The 15,035-nt window shown below is 39.4% G+C and overlaps 1 protein-coding gene across 1 annotated transcript in view; it reads left to right on the forward strand.

The window, feature by feature from the left end:
• The window catches only part of LOC114148296 (vesicle-fusing ATPase), a 35,511-nt gene extending 20,580 nt beyond the window's left edge, over positions 1 to 14,931 (forward strand). The window contains exons 2-20 of the mRNA XM_028023468.1: positions 751 to 836; positions 2,007 to 2,106; positions 2,184 to 2,223; positions 2,328 to 2,494; positions 2,573 to 2,683; positions 5,032 to 5,107; positions 5,435 to 5,590; positions 5,853 to 6,052; positions 7,406 to 7,571; positions 7,716 to 7,790; positions 8,255 to 8,442; positions 8,971 to 9,066; positions 9,171 to 9,327; positions 9,409 to 9,542; positions 9,626 to 9,772; positions 11,174 to 11,308; positions 11,567 to 11,680; positions 12,049 to 12,104; positions 13,858 to 14,931. Coding sequence (XP_027879269.1) covers positions 751 to 836; positions 2,007 to 2,106; positions 2,184 to 2,223; positions 2,328 to 2,494; positions 2,573 to 2,683; positions 5,032 to 5,107; positions 5,435 to 5,590; positions 5,853 to 6,052; positions 7,406 to 7,571; positions 7,716 to 7,790; positions 8,255 to 8,442; positions 8,971 to 9,066; positions 9,171 to 9,327; positions 9,409 to 9,542; positions 9,626 to 9,772; positions 11,174 to 11,308; positions 11,567 to 11,680; positions 12,049 to 12,104; positions 13,858 to 13,873 — 2,220 coding nt within the window. The 3' untranslated portion in view covers positions 13,874 to 14,931. The remainder of the gene's footprint in view (positions 1 to 750; positions 837 to 2,006; positions 2,107 to 2,183; positions 2,224 to 2,327; positions 2,495 to 2,572; positions 2,684 to 5,031; positions 5,108 to 5,434; positions 5,591 to 5,852; positions 6,053 to 7,405; positions 7,572 to 7,715; positions 7,791 to 8,254; positions 8,443 to 8,970; positions 9,067 to 9,170; positions 9,328 to 9,408; positions 9,543 to 9,625; positions 9,773 to 11,173; positions 11,309 to 11,566; positions 11,681 to 12,048; positions 12,105 to 13,857) is intronic.
• Positions 14,932 to 15,035: the final 104 nt, after the last annotated feature.

Here is a 15,035-nt window from a genome sequence, read left to right on the forward strand (position 1 = left end):
CAGCTTTTATTTATCTATTTATTTATTTAGTTCAACTTAAATGTATCAAGTCATCAAATTAAATTTATCTCCAGACTAAAATAACCAGAGTTTGTCAAAAAGAGGGGAAGAAACTATCCAGATGTAGTTTAGATTAGGGTTAGCTACATTAGCATAATTTTGAGCTTTTTCAGTGGCTGCCGACATGTTTCATCACAGACAGGTTAAATAAAACACATTTGCTTTCCTCTTCTCAACCTTTCTGTTTACCTGCTGAAAGTCTCACTCATTTCTCTCTTACAGCTTGAATGAACCACAGATGTTTCAAAGACATGTCGTTTCATTTTAGCTAACTTTTTCTAATTTTTACGCTTCTTTTGGCTAAGTTCAGCATATTTTAAACATCCACATGTTTTTAGTTAAGAAAAATAATTTATTTAGAGATCACATCAAAGAGACGTTCCTTATTTGCTTTTTGCATTTTGAAAAACAATAGGTATGAAGTATCCATTCATTAAATCGCCCTCCGATGTTAAAACAACTATCTCTGACTTTTTTTACAAAGCCTTTCCACTCTGAACGATGTTGTTGTCAGGGCGACCTGGTTGCGCCGCTGCATCCAATCAGGTTGAAATAAATCCAGCAGATACAGTGTGCTGTTGCTCCAGATACATTTCAAATTATTCCTTTTCCTTTTTTTCATCCCTGGATACAACCATGTCACGAGCATGAAATATTAATGCAGTCCTACTTTCTCTTTTCGTTTCTCAGACCATGCAAGCTGCCCGATGCCCGACAGATGAGCTGTCGCTGACTAACTGTGCCGTCGTGAGTGAGAAGGATCTGCAGTCCGGACAGTGAGTAGCAACCACCGAGGTGTTTGTCAGTACAAAGGCAGAGCAAGGAATCTCCCTACACATCTGTTGTTTTTTTTTTTTTTTTTAAATCAAATTCTAGAACTGAATTGATGAGCAACTGCAAAAAACAAACAAAAAAAGAAAACAAACTCCAACAATATCAATGTTTTGGTTTTTTTCTCAGCTCTTTTACCAGAAAACAAGATAAGGCATGACTTTATTAAATGTGTTTTGGAGCTATGAAATAGAATATATGGAATTGGATTTTCAACATTTTCCAAATCTGGTTAAGTATGGGAAAAGGACTGGATATTAAATACTGTCATTTTGGTTTATGTGTTGCTAAGAGACCAACTAATTTCATTGTCTTTTTTTGTTTCTAGTTTTTAATTGGAACAACAGTATTGAACTGGATTGTGTTTGGACACTAGACAACATTCAAAGTCTTCATCGGCTCACAGCTTTTGACTTGTGACCAAAACAGTTCATATTGTATATATTGTTAGGGACATGTTTGATTGTCAAGCAACAACACAAACATTGAACTGAACATAGAGCAGGGCCAGCAGCTGGGGGTGGGCATTTATCGTATCGTTTATCAGTTATCATTTATCGTTTATCATGATCATTTTTCTTTTTCAATTTATTGTTGTCATGATAAATTCCAATTAATGATGTTTAAAGTCCTCCAAAACCTCTATACTTGTTGCTGCCGGCTTATTGTCGGGATTGTTATTTTTACTATTTTCTCCATTGTTTGTTCAATATCAGTATCAAGAAGTATAAATAAACTAAAATACATGTTTAAATGCAGTTCATTTGTGTTGTTTAGTGATACAAAGAGTTGTGTCCTAAAGAAGTGTGTTAAAAATGTTCATGGTTTTTCAATAGCAGTATTGTGTTTGTGGCGTTATTATTGCTCTGCCATTCAGTCAAAGCAATAGAATTATTTCAAAAAGGAGTAATAAATAGTTCTTATTGTCACTTTATCATTATCAGAACAGTATCGCAAAATATTGTGATAAACCTTTGAGTCCATAATCGCCCACCTCTTCCAGCAACTCACATGTCCTGATTGCGACTCCGTTGAACCAGTGTTCTGAATTGAACTAATCAGTTATAAAAACCCGTCTAAAAAGCTCAATCGGGGTTTCCTGCCTCTCTCTGCAGACATGTGACAGTGAAAACGACACCAAACCACAAGTACGCATTTACTGTAAAGACCCATCATACTGTAGCAGCTGGAAGCATCGCCTTCAGCCTGCCACAGGTACGCAAAGCTTCCACTGAAACACTAAAACTCAGCTGCAGAGCCCAGTCATAGGCGCTTATCTTTTTCTGTTGCAGAGGAAATGGGCCGGTCTCTCCATCGGCCAGGAAGTGGAAGGTAAACATCAATTATTTTTTGACTCATCCATCATAATAATTGTTTTATGTTAATATACAGAGGGTCATGTTATGAAAAATAACGGATTTCGTTCGCCCGTTCAGTGTCCAACTACAACTTTGACAAGTCCAAGCAGTGCATTGGCGCCATGACGATCGAAATCGACTTCCTGCAAAAGAAGAGCACCGACTCCTCTCCCTACGACTCGGACAAGATGGCGGGCGAGTTCATCCAGCAGTTCAACAACCAGGCCTTCTCCGTCACCCAGCAGGTTGATTGTCCACAGCTTTTTTTGTTTTCCTTTTCATGTTGAATCATGTTGTTAATATTTGGTGTCCACACTTTCCAGTTAGTGTTCAGTTTCTGTGACAAGCTGTTCGGACTGGTGGTGAAGGACATCGAGGCGATGGACGCCAGCATCCTGAAAGGAGAACCAGCTTCTGGGAAGAAGCCGCAAAAGGTACGTGACCTCTGGAGGGAGTTCAGACCTCAAAGCTGAGGGTGAGAAAGGAGTCAGGGCTGCTGCTGCTGCTGCTGCTGCTGCTGCTGCTGCTGCTGCTGCTGGAAGCGTCTGTGAGTTATGCTTTGGTTCTGCTGCTCGTGGGATTTTGTTGATTGTTCAGAGACACATCATTAGTTTTAAGTAATTAAACTCCAGAGAGCGAGCTGGAAAATTGCTCCCAAGAACGTAGAATGATCCAGATAGGACTGCAGTCGGCTCATAAGGAATTAGAACATGAGCATACAGAGATATTCAGGTCTAAATAGATGTGAGCCTCATGAGGGATCAACTCTATATTCTATAGGACTTTATATCATCAAAAGTTTTCACAGCATCATCAGGTGTGGACACCCAGGGAGGTTAGTTTGTTAGAGTATGGGTGACTTTTGGACCAACCCAGCAAGGTGAGTTAAAAAAACATTTATCACACAGTTACTAACCCTAAACTTAAATCTGAATATTTATAGAGAATTTATATAATACTAAGATTACTTGCTTGTAACTTGCTAACTTTATTTGTAACATCAGACTTAACATCGTTCACTATAAACAACTAAAGTGCCACTATCAAATATAGACGTGCTCCAATGTCAATGTTTTGAAATTGAAAACTCATTTAAAGGGACAGTACTATGTAAAATCAACTATTTTGAGCTTTACATCATGTTATAATGTTATTTGCTCTTCAAAAACATACCAAAACATACTGGAGTGTTGCTTTTATTTTTTTTATTCATGTTTGCGAAATTCTTTCATCTCCCATGGCAACCATTCAGCTGTGCAAAATGCCTGGGTTAGAGCTAGCCCCGCCTTCAAGGCGCAGCTCTTCCTCAGAGCTGCAGTTCCAAGTTTCAGAGCTTCCGCCTCACAGAGCAGCTCAGTTTTTAAAGAGACAGAGGCCCAATTTCAAGGCACTATGTTAAGTTCAATTTCATATAAGTCCTAGTTGATATATATATCATTTTTATAACAACTGAAGGTAACATACTTGATTGTGCTATGGCACTAAGTGCCTTGAAAATATATAATGCAATCCCCGCTAACGAATTTAAAACTCAAATGGCAAAGATGTACTTTTTTTAAAAAACAGTGAATTAATATTGCAATATCCTTATGTTTTTGCCTCAGAAATTGTCCAAATAAGTCAAGAAAGTTACTTATTTCTTGTTTTAAGTCAAACGCTTCTACTGAGGTTACGTTATATAGTAAACTACAGTTGATTAGCAGGACAACAGACCAGCAGCATAAGGTCTCAGGCCCTTTGGCTGTATAACTCAAAACATTAGAATATTGTGAATATTAAAAATCAATCATTTGAATTTCTCTCTTAGACCGCAACCCAACTTCCTTCATTATTATTATTATTAATATTATTATTATTATTATTATAGTCACAGTTCTAATTACAGACGCACTCAGTGAGAGTGATAAAAATATAATTTTTGTCACACATTTCAGAAAATGAAACTGATACATTCTGTATATGTTGCAGATTAAATAGTGATATTTTCAAGTGCTTATTTCTTAAAATGTTGAAGATCAAAGCTTACAGATAATAAATAACCAAAATTCAGTTCCTTAAAATGTATAATTCTGGGGAAAATTAAAACATGGAGAGTTGAGTGGAAGGAAAAAGTGCTTGATTCTTACACATGACTTCAATTGTTTCATGTATTTCATTCTGTGCAATGAATATATCCAATATATGAGCTGCACTTTTTTAAATGAGTGACTTTTTTTTTTTACTTTCTAATGATATTCACATTTTTTAGCTAAAGATTTTTGTCAAAATACATTTTGACAAATGTATTTAAATTTGTCAAACAGAAAATGAAGCAAAAAATGAATCATAATGATTAATTTCTGTGTCATGAATCCTTCTGTATTTCTCTCATCAGAAGCATTTGGGTCATTGACAAAAGAAATCATGTTTGGTTAGCCTGTGTCTTTGCCGACCTTATGTCTGACTATGTTTCCTGAAATACGACGAAAATGACACACACCTTAGATTTGCGTTCTAATTAGAGTTTTACACATTTTAAATGCTTCTACGGGGATCATTTTTCCTGTTTTTATTTAACTTTTTTCTTATTTAAAGTTTTAGTTTTTAGTTTTAAAAGCAGTATCTGTTTCACAAATGTAATTTAAATACAAGTTCAGCTCAAAAAATGTTAATATCATAAACATAGTTTATGTTTATATTTGGCAGGATTTTATTTCAATACGGTAAGAGTAACTGCTGGACATATAAAAACATTTTGAATTAGCTAAACGAGGAATGTGAGTAACTCTGGTTTCTCCACCAGATCGACGTCGGTCTGATGGTGGGCAACAGCCAGGTCATCTTCGAGAAGGCAGAGAATTCTTCGCTCACACTAGTTGGTGTGTTATTCTTCTACCTCTTTCCATATATATGCTCTGACTGTGTTTGAATACTAACTGATTGGTAAGTGTAAAGCCAAAATGCTACATGAGCAACATGGATAACCTGTGACTGAATCTCCACAAGATGACAGCAAGAACAAACAAAAATTGACCAGAGCTGTCTGCAAAGAAAGACGCTAAAAACAAAATAAGCAGGCTTGCTATATTTTACTTTAAAAATTAATTTAATTTCCAAAAATAAAACTGTATTAAAAGTGTTGGTACATTTTGACTTTATATTTGTTTAGGCATCAAACATCTGATGATGTCTGTATGTTTGAACAGGTAAGGCAAAGACCAAGGAGGCACGGCAGACGATCATCAACCCGGACTGGAACTTTGAGAAAATGGGAATTGGAGGTCTGGACAAGGAATTCTCTGACATTTTCCGCAGAGCCTTCGCTTCCAGGGTTTTCCCTCCTGATATTGTGGAGCAGATGGGTAAGACATGGCTTTAATCTGTCATTTTTCACATCCGTAATATAAAAATGATCTAAAAAAGTTTTAGTTAGATATTGGAATGCTGGAAAAATAATCATACATTTAGCAAAAGTAGATGACCTCTTCCTTCTTCTCTTTCTTGCATCCACACTACCTGACTCTTCCTTCATTCATCATGTTCATGTTTTGGTCACATACCTTTCTCTTTTATAATCTGATTCCAGTCTTTTCTTTTTGTTTACTGTGCTTTTTCTTGCTCCAGGCTGCAAGCACGTGAAGGGAATCCTGCTGTTTGGCCCACCAGGGTGTGGAAAAACCCTGATGGCCCGGCAGATTGGCAAGATGCTCAACGCCCGTGAGCCGAAGGTGGTTAACGGCCCAGAGATCCTTAACAAGTACGTGGGAGAGTCTGAGGCCAACATCCGCAAGCTGTTTGCCGAGGCAGAGGAAGAGCAGAAGAGGGTGAGAGACCTTTCTGTCCTGTGTTGTTCATCGAGAACTCAGAGGAGATAATAACAACAATGTAAGTCATAAAGGTCTGTTCGGCCGGCAAGTGTCAGTTCATATGGAGAGAGCTGTCATGAATGCCTTGTTGTGCCTGTGATGATGCTGGGAGGCGGAATGTAACACAAACAAATTCTGGTCTTGAAACATCATGGCTGCTGTGACTTAAAGCAATAAATTCCAAGATGGCGAATCTGGTAGACAACATGTTGAATGAAGACAGTGAAGTTCGGGTTGAAGAGAAACTTGTACATTTCTTTGGACGTCTGAGACCATAGACTTGAGTCGGAAAGGGTAGAGTGCCTTCTTTTTGTCGAAAGATTTCCTGCCCCAACTGGGTCAGTACCTTGGGTTCTCCTTCACGAATGAGGGGAAAATGAAGCAGGAGATAGATAGTTGGATTGGTGCTATGTCCGCAGAGATCTAGGCGTTGTATCAATCTGTCCTGGTGAAGAGAGATCTGAGGTAAAAGGCAAAGCTCTTGATTTGCCAGTCAAGCTATGTCCAAACCGTTATCTATGGTCATGAGCTTTGGGTCATGACCGAAAGAACGAGGTCACAGATACAAGCAGGCGAAATGAGTTTGCTCCGCAGGGTGTCTGGGGCTCTCCCTCAGAGATAGGGTGAGAAACTTGGTCATCTGGGAGGGACTCATAGTAGAATCGCTGCTTCTCCATGTCAAGAGGAGGCACTTGAGGTGAGTCGGGCACAGAGAGGAAACTTGGAGGAAGACCAAGGAGATGCTGGAGGGACTACGTTTCTAGGCTGGACTGGGAATGCCTTCGGATTCGGATGGATGGATGGATGGATGGATGGATGGATGGATGGATGGATGGTGTTTCTCCTCTAGAGAGCTGTAAATGTTTGTCTGGTGTCTTTTTAAAGCTGATCCTCTTTGAAAGAACCTTTTTACTTTTTGTCAATGACGAGTTAAACTCCAGACTAATTCGGTCTGGTCATCTTTTTCTTCCAAGCCTTCTCATAGCTGGAGTCTGTCTGGTTACCAAGAGAATTTCTTCCTGGCTCCTGCTGCCAGTCAAAGATTAAACGGAGAGCTGGTCGGAGAGTTACAGGCAGAGTTTGGTCAGTGAGAGCTTTTTAGTGAGAAGAGTTTGGGAATAGTATCTTGGAGTCTTCACCTGAAACAAGTCTTTGTCCAACATAGGCAAGTGAGAGACAGTTGCCAGGCTGCCTAGACCAAGATGTTGTATCTTTTCTCTAGTGAAACAAAGTGATTTCTCAATAGTGCTTTATAGGGTACAAATGCAAAAACATTTAAGAATAAAACTTTAAAAAATATATTGTTTTCAGCTTGGCGCCAACAGCGGCCTGCACATCATCATCTTTGATGAGTTGGATGCTATCTGCAAGCAGAGAGGCACGGGCGCCAGCAGCACGGGTGTGCACGACACGGTGGTCAACCAGCTGCTGTCGAAAATCGATGGCGTGGAGCAACTTAACAACATCCTGGTTATTGGTAAGGACTATGAAATCCGACAGAACCCATGTTGTAGAGTTCTTACAATGCTTTTGCCTGTGCTCCTACAATAGTTTCCTGGTCTCCCAATAAATTCTTATTTTTTCCTGTGATTTCCTGACCATTGATTTTCTGTGTGTGAAGGAATGACCAACAGGCCCGACCTCATTGATGATGCTCTGATGAGGCCTGGCAGGTTTGAGGTGAAGATGGAAATCGGTGAGTTGATGTCTTTGCCTGACCGCCATTTTGATCTCTTGTTTTAGTTTATGAAGTGATCTTTCCAGTGCACATACCCTATGCACCATGAGAGAAGTGTTTTGTGGGTTTTCTGTTGGGGAGGATGATAACAAGATAAACACATATGGGCCAGAGACTCCCATCAACATGTTGAGTCAACATGGGACATGGGAGTCCCATGTTGACTCCCATCAACATGGGTGTAGTGTAAGAAGACCCCAAAATTGGCTACAACAATCTTTTAAACTTGGGTTCCCATTGGTGCCCTGTAGACTTGAAGGGTATCTTTTCTGCACCTACTGCGTTTTGGCTTGGTCTGTAGGATTTTTGCAATCATTTTTCAGTGGAACCTTTAGAAAGACTATCAATCCAGGTTCAGTGTTGGTAGTATGATACCAGTTTTAGTCTAGTTTTCTCTCATTGCCACTGCACACGTCCTCCAGGTCTGCCTGATGAGAAGGGTCGCGTCCAGATCCTGAACATCCACACCATTAAGATGCGGAGCTTTAACCTGCTGGCTGGAGATGTTGACATCAAAGAGCTGGCCGCAGAGACAAAGAACTACAGCGGCGCCGAGCTGGAGGGGCTCGTCCGGGCCGCACAGTCCACCGCCATGAACCGACATATCAAGGTCATCTGACTCTCTTCAACGCTCAGCGCCTCAGTTTGAGGTGGATTCAGTTTCAACATCAGCCTTTACGGTTGAGGACAAAGTCAATGTCCGACAGGAAGCAAATTTTTCATGTTAGCATCTTTAGGCTAACTTAGTGTTAGGGGAGGAATTCTCATCAAACAACATAGAATGAGGCTCTGCTTTCTCTGAAGCTCTACAAAAGCTTGCACACACTGTACAGTCAGCAGGCAGAAGCAGGTTAGAGTGACAGCAGGGCTCAAACAAAATCAATAGGCTGCTACTACAAGGACACAGGCCTGGTAAATGTGAGGGCCTGAAATCCTAACACCCAAAGTTTTTCTATTTGCTTTAAGTCAGTAGGAAATTGAAAAGATCCTCATAGAAATGAAGGGATCCAATATCCTGACATGAGATTTCAACTCACCCTTAGCAGTAGGCGTAGATGATTGATAAATCTGAAATGACAAAGTAGTTTAAAAAATTACCTCTCCATCAATGTGTCATTGGTTTATTGCTCTTTTCCAGGCTACATCTACAGTTGAGGTGGACATGGAGCGGGCGGAGAAGCTCCAGGTCACCAGGGATGACTTCATGGGATCCCTCAACAATGACATCAAGCCTGTATGTGACACTCTAGGTTCTTGTTGCGTAAAATCGCTGTGGTCCAATGACGTGAAGAATGGGCAACATGGAGTTTCTCACCACCCCGAATGTTTTGTCTACAGGCTTTTGGCACAAACCAGGAGGATTACTCCAGCTACGTCATGAACGGGATCATCAAATGGGGCGACCCCGTTACCCACGTCCTGGATGACGGAGAGCTGCTTGTCCAGCAGACCAAGAACAGTGACCGCACTCCTCTGGTGGCCGTACTCCTGGAGGGTAGACAAGCTGTTCAACCAAAGCCTTCCAAAGCAACAAGACTCGGATAGTAAAGTGTACCACTTGTGCTTATGCTCACAGGTCCACCCCATAGTGGGAAGACGGCCCTGGCAGCGAAGATTGCAGAGGACTCCCAGTTCCCCTTCATTAAGATCTGCTCTCCAGACAAGATGATTGGAAACTCTGAGATCTCCAAATGCCAGGCTATCAAAAAGGCAAGTCCTGCAGACAGTGTGTGGCTTCATAGAGAAACAATCATGTGTTTATATTCACCTTTCACCTTCTCTGCCTGTTCCAGGTTTTCGATGATGCATACAAGTCCCAGCTCAGCTGTGTGGTGGTGGATGACATCGAGCGCCTGCTGGACTACGTGCCTATTGGTCCTCGTTTCTCCAACCTTGTGCTGCAGGCTCTGCTGGTGCTGCTTAAAAAACCTCCACCCAAGGTGAGAGATCTTCTGAAGCCTGCAGACATTCATGTTGAACACTGAAAAATACACTCAAAATAATCCTCAGTTATCAGCAGAAAAACTTGACTTCACCGTATTAAATTATGCAAATCAGATTTTTATTAAAACAATAAAAACAAACTATTGCTTTACTTCCAGTTCACAATTAAGTAAAACTTAAGACATGATTTTATTTGTTCTTCTGTTTCTAGAACATAACGAAATTGTGGTAGTAGATCAATAAATAATGTCTTAATCAGTCGTCAGGGTGCAGTGTTGGTCGATCAGCCAGATCCCAATAAAGTGTAACAATAGTTTATGGTTGAAAGGAAGTTTGACAAAATTGCAGAGCTGAAACAATTATTCCCATTAATCGTGATGAATCGACTATTAAAATAATCGTCAACTAATTTAGTTATCGATTAATCGTTAAGTACAGACTCAGAAAAGGTCAACTGCTGAAAGAACAACCTACTCAGTAATTAAAACAAAACTGTACAAAAAGTAGTTTAAGTTGATATTAAAGATTTTTTTTAAAACTTTGTCTATTCAGAACTACTCAAGTGACGTTTCTGGCTTCACCTGTTTTCCTTTTGGTATCCATTAATTAATCGGTTAATCCGAAAATTACGAACAACATTGATATTATTAACTTTTGCTGTTATGTCAAACAGAGATGGACGAGATTTTCACATGTTGGTGTCAGAAGTATTTTTTTGCTACATGTGATCCAATATACACTAAAGAAATGCTGTCATTGCATTTTAGGCAATAAAAATGCCTAAAATGCATTTATTTTCTTTAAAAAGGAAATTAATTATTTACTTGTATTTTTAAATGCATTTCTAATATTGTATAAAACAAGCATAAGCACATAAATAAAAATAAATCTGTAGAATGGGCCATTTTTTAAAATCTAATTAATCTATTAGTCATCAGAATAATCTATAGCACAATCACTAAGATGTAGTTGTTCATAGCCCTAAAAAAAAGTAGGGCCCTTAGGACCCTAGAAAGGGTGCCTTTAAGACAGGGTGCCAGGATACATTTTCAGAAATTCTTATTTTTTAATTATTATCATGTATTTTCAAAATAATGTGTTTGTTTTATGACTGCGTATTCATTTTCTAAGTGTAAAAAACAAACAAACGTTGCCCAGTACAGGGATCGGTTTAGCATGAATCTGACAGAGAAAAATGTACCTTTGTTGTGGTTTTCTTATCTTTTCTTTTACCTCTATTTTTTTTTCAATCTTAATTAACATCATCTTATTACCATCAAGAGCAACTTTGCATGAAAATATGAGCAGGTGTCATTCAGCCTGGAACATGAATCCAGGCTTTTATCCTGCGGTGCAATCAGAGACGGATGAAACGGCATCATGTGTTGGTTGTTCAGGGCCGGAAGCTGCTCATCATCGGCACCACCAGCAGGAAGGACGTCCTGCAGGAGATGGAGATGCTGGACGCCTTCAGCACCACCATCCACGTCCCCAACATCTCCACTGGGGAGCAGCTGGTGGACGCCTTAGAGGTACAGCACAGAAAGAAAGATCCTGAAGGGTCCAAACTTTCTCGACGATGAATAAAAATGCTTATTTTAGGTTCTTCGCTCAAAGGGACAAAGCCAGTTTTGACATCTTCCTTATTTTTTTGAACCCGGATCTCAAGCTACTGGAAGAATGTTTCTCATGTCTTCAGTGTTGTTATGAGTACATGTCTGTCTCCCTGTGGGTGGAGGGTTGGAGCGTGACACTGATCTTCTCCATAAATCTCCTTTCGGCTCTCGCAGCTGCTCGGAAGCTTCACGGATAAAGAGCGAGCCAGCATCGGCCAGCAGCTCCGAGGGAAGCGGGTCTGGATCGGCATCAAGAAGCTGCTGGTGTTCATAGAGATGTCGCTGCAGGTACGAAACCTCAGGTCACGGGCAGAAAGTCGAATAAGACCTAACAGCGTTTGAAGTCAGGAAGAGCAGTGTTTCTACAAGTTCTTAAAAAATTCAAATTGTTTTCAATTTCAAAAACAGATTTTTAATACTGAATATTAAATGAAGTTTAGTTATGTCTTACATGTTCAACCAGATGCTTCTTTTCATCATTAAATAATTGACTTTTGAATAATGTTCTGGTAATAATGTTTCTAATCTGAGATCTAGGGAATCATACTTTGTAATGTATTTTAATATCACTGTGGTTCTTCTAGCACCCATTTGTTATGTTTCATGCTGTTTCTCAACCCTTTTCTCTCTCCTTTTGCCTACCTCTTAATCTGCAGATGGATCCAGATTACAGAGTGATCAAATTCATGACTCTGCTTAGAGACGAGGGAGCGTAAGTATAATCACTATTTTAAAACAAGCCTCCATCAGCTGACGAACTCATCCTGTGTCGTCGTCGTCCTCCTTCCTTTAAAGAAGGGGTGTCCAAGGTGCGGCACGGGGGCCGTTTGCGGCCCTCTAATGGATTTGGGGCGACCTCAATTCTAAAATTGAGCAAATCTGACCTGAAATCACAGATGATTGATCCAGATGGACACTTTTTCATCTGTTAAGGCATCTTTTTTTTCTGACTGCTATTTTTTTAATATTAGGTGTAAAAAGTGGATTTCTGTTTCTTACCAAAGTTTTTGTGTTAATCTGAATTTTGGAGTAACAAAACTCACAGTTACTGACCTGCTTTTATTCAAAATCAAACCTTACATCCCAAATAAGAAAACACAGAAACAGTGAGCTTGTGTTTTACTAGACCTTATTTTTATGTTTTGTTTCTTTAACGGTTTACTGATTCGTTTTCTAAAAAAATCCAACTAGGTTGTTAATATCAATGAATGTTTTGTTTTTTGGTTCGTTATTGAGTAGATCAAATGAAAAAAGGCACAAAAGGTTTTAAAAATTATTTAAAATATTATATTTTTGTGGCCTCTTGTGCTTTCAAACTTTTGTCAAAACATTCGGACACTCCTGTTTGACGTGTCTCTTTTCATTTCCTTAGTTTGCGCTCAGTTAAACCCTAAATGAGTATTTATTGCTTCATAACAAACCCAGCAGTCAGTGATTTGGACTGAACACTAACTAACCTCAGTGACTTTATTTTGCAATCACCAGGTTGAATGAAGGCAATCAAATCCGAATTTAAGCTGTCGGTCGCTCTTTCCTGGTAAGACCAACAGCTAGATCTAGAGCTAGTAGATTCTGTAGTTGGCTAGTTAGAGTAGTGTTTAGACGTTATACCTTTTACTAAAGGACTGAGTTGTACTTCGATCACAAAGTAACTGAAGTCAGAAAACCAGCTGATGTGAGAATCATTAGCCCATTGCTAGCATCATTTAAGTTGGACATTCCTTTCTAGCTACAGTTTACTAACATTAGGTAACATTACACTTTATAAAGTGCTGCTGATTTTGCAAAAAACAAAGTTGCCTTAAAATCACTTAATTTTGATCAGACGCTGCCATGTAGGCAGTTTATGACATAACACTTGTATTTAAGAACTGAGTCTAATGATGTAGCTTATTGCTCAACTAAATTTAACTTTAAAGGCAACTTGAGTTTGTTAATTTTTTTTCTCAATTGTAACAATGTATCTTGGTAATGAATCTGTTTGGGTTTTTTTTTATCAACAACCAGCATAAACTTTCATTCTTTTTTGTGATAAGTATATATGTTAATTTATACTTAACATAAATATTATGTTAAGATAGCCACATTGCTATGGATATTTGACCAAATAAACATTTCCTGTTGTTTGCACTGCTTCCTATGTAATAGCTTTCAGAACAGAGGTGTACTGGAGGGTGATTGACAGCGCTAAGACCCTCCTCCTGACTGATTGGTTGTTTCTGACAGCATGTGATGGGAAAACACATAATGCTGCCCCTTTAAGAACGATGTTGCAATACACACTGGATTTTGATGATGAAGTTATTCTTCTTTTGAGCCGTTTGTCTTTCCCGTCTCTTCCCAACATCTCATTTATGCACGTATTTTCACCGAAACATGCTGAAAGGTGTCGGTGGGCTTCTCTGAACTTGCAGAACAAACAAAACAAACCTCACCTTCTTTTTCCAATGTCTTCCTTTCTGTAGTGATCGGAGCTTGTAAGAGCAGAGGGAGCAAGTGGAGCTGAGGAGACTTCCCCTTTCTGCAAAACCATAAACATGAACCAATGTGACAGGAGAAAACTGATCCCTGGTCTAACTCCTCTCCCCCTCCGCATGTCCAACCCAGAAGACGTCTCCGTGTCTCCTTCCCTCACGCTCACCGACGTCACTAACGGCACTTATATCAACATGTTGCAGCCAACTATTGGAAGTTGTAATGTGAAAATCTGTTCTCTGTAAAGGAACTTGCAATAGATGATTGTGGAGAAAATAATAAAGTGTTGTTTTGTGCATTGTGCGTAAAAAAAAAAAAAAAAAAGCTACGGAAAAAAAAGGAGTAGGCAGTGTTTTTAGCTCTACTCTGTTGTATTTGTTGCCTCCTTCTCGTCCCGCTGACGGTAGTTATTGTCATGCGTCCTCACGAGCCGCTAAAAACGCAACTCCGACTCTAGTACTGAGTCCGTCTGGCTGCTGAGGTGTGAATACATGAGAGGCTTTTAGTGATTTAACTGTAGCTGTACAAAGACGCTGTTTCATGTGTAAATGTAATCCCTTTAAAGACACAGTATGACATTGTTCTGTAAATAGTATATATAGAGAGAGGGAGGAAAAAACAGTATATGAACAGATGATGGATATTTCCTAGTGTATCAGTATGATCTTCTGTGCTGTGGAGATGTTGATTTGATTTTAGTGTAGAAATAAAATCACGTAATGGATCGTCAGCCGCTCCGTCTGTACGCAGTGCTGTTCAGTTCATTGTGGGGAACTCCATGCTGCATGTGTACGGTGTGTGTATGAATGGTTGACTAAGGTTTATTCAATTGTGTGTGTGTGTGTGTGAAATAATTGTGTGCCCCCCGAAAAAAGACAGCTGGCTATCATTTTGTATTTTTTGTTGCTTAAGCCGTGTGTTCAGTGCTCAACAAAGAAAAGAAAAAATCCAAACTTACTGTTCTGTTCAGACCATTGGCGGTGTGTGTGTGTATGTGTGTGTAAATAAATGTTAATGTGCAGATGTATTATTGCAATAAAAAAACACATATGCACAGCAAAACAGACCAACGGTGTGTTGTGTGTCTGGCATCTTTTGTTGATGAACAAGATGAAATGATAGACAGACAAATGTTCTTCTCCAAGCGCTCACAACAAGCTGCAAGCCG

Source organism: Xiphophorus couchianus, chromosome 7 (genome assembly GCF_001444195.1).
Source record: "Xiphophorus couchianus chromosome 7, X_couchianus-1.0, whole genome shotgun sequence".
Taxonomy (NCBI): domain Eukaryota; kingdom Metazoa; phylum Chordata; class Actinopteri; order Cyprinodontiformes; family Poeciliidae; genus Xiphophorus; species Xiphophorus couchianus.